General features: G+C 34.0%; 1 protein-coding gene across 1 annotated transcript in view; it reads left to right on the forward strand.

Annotated features, from left to right (window-relative positions):
* LOC135226380 (protein O-mannosyl-transferase TMTC1-like) overlaps positions 1-7,500 on the forward strand; it is a 132,660-nt gene that overhangs the window by 94,175 nt on the left and 30,985 nt on the right. Inside the window, 2 exon segments of the mRNA XM_064265856.1 lie at positions 3,997-4,174; positions 5,712-5,785. Coding sequence (XP_064121926.1) covers positions 3,997-4,174; positions 5,712-5,785 — 252 coding nt within the window.

Raw genomic sequence — 7,500 nt, forward strand, 5'->3', positions numbered from 1 at the left:
TCCTTTTTTTTTTCCTTTTTTTTTTTGGTTAAGCCGCGACAGACGTTATCTATCGTATAAATAGTTTTTTTCTTGCACAGTTACTATGATCATTTTAAATGTCTCGTAGTTTTCATAAAATACTTTTTTTTTTTTTTTTGTAAAGCTTTCTCCCTTACCTCGACGAGTCTATATTTTCCATTCCTTTGTCATCTTCGTCGACGTCCGCTCTCATCCGCTCTCAAGAATTTCCTAGAATTCCCCTCTTTCAAGTAGGTTCTTCTTTCACATTCTTTTGGCTTGAAAGTCTGTCCCTTTTCTCTCTCTCTCTCTCTCTATTCCCCTCCTTTTCCTCCTCCACTTCTTCTTCTTCTTCTCTCTTCTTCTTCCACTTTCATAACCCCCTACCACTTTCACTTTAATCCTGGTCTCGATAAGGGGTCATTTTTCTAGGGGTTCTACTTTGTACTCGAATTTTATTTTTTGGTCAGATGGGAGGTCAGACCTTTTAAGCCTTGGATTAAATGTAGTTTTTTAAAGTCATTCTTATTTTTTTCATCCTTCGTGACCTGACTAGAAGTGGCTTGGAGGATGTTCCTCCTTTCTGAAACAGTAATTTTTCATTGTTTTGTTTAAGCATTTTCATCCTTGGAATTGGTCTGTTCGTTAATCGCGGCGTGTGATTTCTGTAGACTTTCGTTATTATAAACTCTTTATTCAGGGTATATTATATATTGCATTGTGGTATTATTGTGAAGTCTTCATCTCGGAATGTTAGCTGCATTGGTTGAAAATGAGTGATTCTGAATATATTCGTTCTCTTATTCCATTTTAGTTATAATATATATATATATATATATATATATATATATATATATATTATATATATATATATATATATATATATATCAACTTTATTTTCTCACACAAAAAATTTAATGGGTATGAATACTTTAAATAATCTAAAAAACGGTTCTCTCTCTCTCTCTCTCTCTCTCTCTCTCTCTCTCTCTCTCTCTCTCTCTCTCTCTCTCTCTCATTAACCCTCGAGACATGCAGGCAGACAAAGAAAGGAAGAAGACCAGAGAGAGAGAGAGAGAGAGAGCGTTTCTGCAGGCGTTAGTTAAGACCTGAACAGGCAGTTATTTAATGCGACATGAAATGAGATTATCAAGAAGTGAATTCACTTTGTGCTTGGATCAGATGAGATATAATCGCGAATATTAAAGACTAAAACTATGATTATTTAATAATACCAGACTATCCTGCTCCCTTCAGATTTAGTTATTTCAAAGGACAAGTTTTTTTAATGTATTTTACGTGATATTTTCTATATCGTCCAAGAGTCAAGACACAAGCTAAGAGATTAAGGCGATGAAAATATATCTATACTGTAACGCATAGATATTTATTTGTATTCGTAGCCAAAGAGGGACGGAAGCTGCAAAGGTATTAGTGTTTTAGATATCATGACGTATAACGATGAGATATTTCATTTCACAATTCCAAAATTGATTTAACAGTCAGTTGCAGATTTGCAGTTCAAATCAACTGAGCTCGTTGGATAAAAGTTTAAACTGCCACTTAAATTAAAACAAATTTTTGATGTTGCATCTTGTTCAGGGGAGGAAATTCATGTCTGAAATATTATTTGCTATGGTAGAAGGAAATAAGAAATAGAAATAATGAGAAGGAGAGTTTTTGGAAATTGAGAAATATTTTTAGTCTACACATGAGATAAGATTCTAAGGTCTGTTTTCTTAAATGAATATTGCTTAGGGTACTTTTAAAAAAAACACGCAGGCAAAAATAGCCCATTCTCTCTCTCTCTCTCTCTCTCTCTCTCTCTCTCTCTCTCTCTCTCTCTCTCTCTAATTGCAGATGCCTGATTATTTTTACTCAATGACATTTCACGTTCTGTAAAATATGTTCCTTCGGATACAGAGTTAGAATTCATGAAATAATTTGCGAATTCTTTCTTAGCAAAGGTTTATATATATATATATATATATATATATATATATCTATATATATATATATATATATATATCTAATATATATATATATATATATATATATATATATTATATATATATATATATATATATATATATATATTATCAGTCACTGCTGAATTCCCTTCGTTCTGTTTATTTAATTTTGTTTTGTGGTTGTTGTTGCCAGCGTGTACACACACATACATTACATACATACATACATGCATACATACATACATACATATATATATATATATATATATATATATATATTATATATATATATGTATATATATAGATATATATATATGTGTGTGTGTGTGTGTATGTATGTATATATTTGTGTGTGTGTACACGCTGGCAACAACACCAAAACAAAATTAAATAAACAGAACGAAGGGAATCCAGCAGTGACTGATATCCGCCACAAAATTCGCAGTCCAAGAAAAATGAAACTGGAGCGTTTTAATCCCATGACAACCAGTAAATACTGGACGAAAGGTCCATTCTTTCATTTGTTATTTTTTTATATAAATTCAGCGAGGCGTTCGGCTAAAAATTGCCGAGAGATGCGTAGTAGGTAAGAGTCTGTCCGTGTTTGTGGATGACGAAGAAAGGAGTAACAGAAAACGATGTTTGTTTTAGGTTAGATTATGTCGTGAAGTTTATATTTGCTGAGTTACCATTGCTTATCGTTTTTAGCTTCCTCGGGGAGTAAGCCTACAAACTACTTATTTATAGTTGTTTTTGCTGCTGCTGTTGTTGTTCTTGTTTAGTGTCTTTGGAGAAGCTTAAAAAAGTCTGTAAAAGGTGTTTTTCGCTTTGCGTTAAAGATACAGAAATTCAAGGATGGGATATATATGATTTATTTATTAGAATGAAAATGTAAAAGATACCCGCTACGTCACAGTAGATTTAAGCGCGTGCTCCGATTAAGCTGGAGGTTTGATCACGCATTTTTTTCTACAAATTAGTTGTATTTCTTCTCCCAGACGAAACCACTCGTTGTCCGATATCCACTTTCGTAAATAAATAAATAAAAAATACCAATTATTTAGTTTTTGTTTACAAAATATTTATATATTTTGTATACTAAACATTTTTTGTTCACAAAACTTTACACTTTGTTTAGTGTTTACATTTTTTACAAAATGTTTACGAATTTTATTAACAAATCATTTAGAATATTATTTAAGATTGTTTAAATTTTTTACAAATTGTTTACATTTTCTGGTTACTAATTGTTTACATCATTAGTTTACAAATTGTTTAAATTTCCTATTTACAAAATCTTTAAATCTTTTGTTTACAAATTGTTTACAAATTTGTTTAAAAATTGTTTAAAATTCCCTGTGTATGAATTGTTTACATATTTTGTTTACAAATTGTTTACGTTACTTGTTTACAAACTGATTACTTTTTATTGTTTACAAAATATAGACTTTTTTTTGTTTTCTGTTTAGATATTGTTTACAATTTTGTGTATGCATATTGTTTATAATTTTCTGTGTACGAATTGTTTGCAATTGTCTGTTCGTAACTTGTTTTCAATTTTGTGTATACGTATAGTTGACAATTTTGTGTATACATATTGTTTACAATTTTCTGTTTACAATTAGTTTACAGTTTTGTGTATACATCTTGTTTACAATTTTCTGTTTACAAATTGTTTACAATTTTCTGTTTACAATTGTTTTACAATTTTCTGTTTACATATTGTTTACCATTTTGTGTATACATATTGTTTACAATTTTCTGTTTACATATAGTTTACAATTTTGCGTATAAATAATGTTTACTATTTTCTGTTTACAAATAGTTAACAATTTTGCGTATACATATTGTTTACAATTTTCTGTTTACAAATAGATTACAGTTACAAACAGATTACAGTTTTGCGTATGCATATTGTTTACAATTTTCTGTTCACAATTTTGTATACACATATTGTCTACAATTTTCTGTGTTCGAATAGTTTACAATTTCCTGCGTACAAAATTGTTTCCATTTCTTCTGCCAGATGGAACCACTCGATATTCGGGCTGCACCCTCTGGGGTTCCACGTGGTGAACGTCCTGCTCCACTCTTGTGCCTGTCTCCTGCTGACGAGGGTCCTGCTCCGCCTTTTCAACCTCTCCCACGGAACCGTCCTTTCTGCTGGCCTCATCTTCGCCACTCATCCTATCCACACCGAGGCTGTGAGTTCCCTGTACTCCTCTTTGTTTTTGCTTACTCAGGGGTTAAGCCTACAAAGTCTTTATTTTTGCTTACTCAGGGGGTAAGCCTACAAAGTCTATTTTTGCTTACTCAGGGGGTAAGCCTACAGAGTCTTTATTTTTCCTTACTCAGGGGTTAAGCTTACAAAGTCTCTATTTTTGCTTACTCAGGGGGGGGTAAGCCTACAAAGTCTTTTTTTGCTTACTCAGGGGGTAAGCCTACAGAGTCTTTATTTTTCCTTACTCAGGGGTTAAGCTTACAAAGTCTCTATGTTTGCTTACTCGGGGGGTAAGCCTACAAAATAGTTATTTATGCTTACTGAGGGTGTAAGCCTACAAAGTTTTTATTTTTCCCTACTCAGGGGCTAAGCCTGTAAAATCTTTATTTTTGCTTACTCGGGGAGGTAAGCCTACAAAATAGTTATTTTTTTTGCTTATTGAGGGTGTAGCCTACAAGTTTTTATTTTTCCTTACTCAGGAATTAAGCTTACAAAGTCTCTATTTTTGCTTACTCGGGGAGGTAAGCCTACAAAATAGTTATTTTTGCTTGACTGAGGGGTAAGCCTACAAAGTTTTTATTTTTCCTTACTCAGGGGCTAAGCCTGTAAAAATCTTTATTTTTGCTTACTCAAGGGGTAAGCCCACAAACTCCTTTGTTGCTGTTGTTAGGGGGGATAGGATAGCCCCATTAACAAAAGCCAAAAAACGTCTGAAAAAGGTGTTTCGCGTCGAGTTAAAGATACAGGAATTTTAGGATAGGATATATGTGATTTATTTATTAGAATGAATGTGCAATAAATGAATACTGTGCATGATAAACATTACAGAACAATTATTTCTAATAAAATATGGGTGGAAATGGGGGGGCGTGTTCCATATGCGTTATTATAATAGTTTTTTGCATACATATCCTCAGGCTGGTAGTTTTTTTTTATTTTTTCTTTTTTTCATTTTGCAAAATCCATTTAACCTAACTGGATCGAAATTAATTATTAGTTATTATTATTATTATTATTATTATTATTAGTATTATTTATTATTATTGTTATTATTAATTATTATTATTATTATTTAATTATTATTATTCACAGGATGACCCCTGTTCATATGGGACAAACCCACCACAGGTGTTTGTGTATGTGTCTGTGTGTGTTATTGTTTGTGCATGTCGGTATATATGTGTGTTCGTGTGTGTATGTGTTTATGTGTGTATGAGAGCGAGAGACAGACTGACAAAGACAGAGAGAGAGAGAGAGAGAGAGAGAGAGAGAGAGAGAGAGAGAGGAAACTAACTTCTGTAAAGGAATTCAAAAGAGAGAGAGAGAGAGAGAGAGAGAGAGAGAGAGAGAGAGAGAGAGAGAGGAAACTAACTAATGTAAACGAATTCAAAAAAATTGAGAGAGAGAGAGAGAGAGAGAGAGAGAGAGAGAGAGAGAGAGAGAGAGAGAGAGAGAGATGAATGTCTCATCAAATGGAGATAATGCAAATCTGTTTCACAGCATCCAAACTCTTTGTATAGGTCACAGGTCTCGTCGGTCGGGCTGATATCCTGGCAGCCATTACCTTCTTGACAGCGATACTCACCTACCAAAGGTGAGACCACTTTCTTTTTTATCACGCAATCAAGTCGTTAACGCTACTTAAAGCAATACGGAATATAAGGAAATAAAGACAAAAGCCGTTCTCTTTTGTATTCCATCAATTTCAAATTGCTCTTAATTTTCTGATGAATTTCTGTACCGGAAGTTCTTTTGCTGTATCATTGAAAAAATAGGGATACTTTTGTATTCCATCACTTTCAAATAACTTCATTTTCTGATGGATTTCTCTATCTGACGCCATATTGCTGTGTTTAAAAAAAATATAAGGAAAATTTGTTATTCCATCAGTTTGAAATAACTGCTTTTTCTGATGCGTTCCTGTACCGAACTCTCTCATAGGTAATGTTTTTGTATTCCATCAATTTCAAATTGCCTTTCATTTTTCTGACGTGTGTCTGTACCGGACGCCCATTACTGTATCATTAAAAAAATAAAATGGAAATTTGACTGGAAAGTTGATCGAAGGTAATCACCAAAGTGCATAAGCGTATATGGTAGATTCACATCAACCGTGCATTTGATGTCTAGGCCAGTCCCTTACGACGCTCCTGGTTGGCTGTTGATAAACCAATCACAAGGCTGGAAACTCTCAGTCTCTCTCGAGAGAGTTCACATTGGCACGATGTATGTTCCACCTCTCCTGAGGGATGCTTTTGAAAGACGTATCCCTCAGGAGAGGTGGAACATAGATCCTACCCATGTGAACTCTCGAGAGAGAGACTGAGTTTCAAGCCCTGTGATTGGCTTATCAACAGCCAATCAGAAGCGTCGTAAGTGTACGGTTGATGTGAATCTACTACTATAGTAAATACCTGGAATTCTGCATTGACCATCATGTAAGCGTTAATTCAGCCGAAACCAGGTAGTAGATAATCCATATAGCCAGAGCCTCCCAGCCGCTACCGACCGTATTAAGTAAGACTAGTTACCTTTGCAAGGGTAAACATTAAGGAAAGGGATTTTGCTCTTTATAGCTCATTTACCCAAGTGCCTCTCTCTCTTTCTCTCTCTCTCTCTGGAAGGGCCTCGAATCTGCTCTTAGCTTCTCATTTACCCTTATACCTTAGGGATAAGGCTCTCTCTCTCCTCTCTCTCTCTCTCTCTCTTTCTATCTCTCTCTCTCTCTCTCTCTCTCTCACACACACACACACACACACAAAAGAGGTTTTGTAGACCTTGAAAACTCTCTCTCTCTCTCTCTCTCTCTCTCTCTCTCTCTAACATCACATATTATGAAAGTGTATGGGTAATGAAGAAAAATATTATGAAACATTTAATAAAAAATAATTTGTTTAATATAGTACAACATGGTTTCGTACCCGGAAAAAGTACACAAACCCAACTGTTAGTCCACCGTGAGAACATATAAAAAAATTTGAAAAGCGGAAATGAAACAGATGTGGTTTATCTAGACTTTGCAAAAGCTTTTGACAAGGTAGACCATAATATATTAGCGAAGAAAATTAGAAAACATAATATAGTGGATAAAGTAGGAAGATGGTTAAAAGAATTTTTACACAACAGAAAACAGATAGTTATTGCAAATGATGAGAAATCGGATGAAGCTAAGGTAATATCCGGTGTGCCACAAGGTACGGTGTTAGCTGCATTACTGTTTGTTATTATGATTGCAGACATAGACAGTAATGTTAAGTACTCAGTAGTGAGTAGTTTCGCCGATGACACAAGAATAAATAGAGAAATTAC

This window comes from Macrobrachium nipponense, chromosome 14, assembly GCF_015104395.2.
Source record: "Macrobrachium nipponense isolate FS-2020 chromosome 14, ASM1510439v2, whole genome shotgun sequence".
Lineage (NCBI taxonomy): Eukaryota > Metazoa > Arthropoda > Malacostraca > Decapoda > Palaemonidae > Macrobrachium > Macrobrachium nipponense.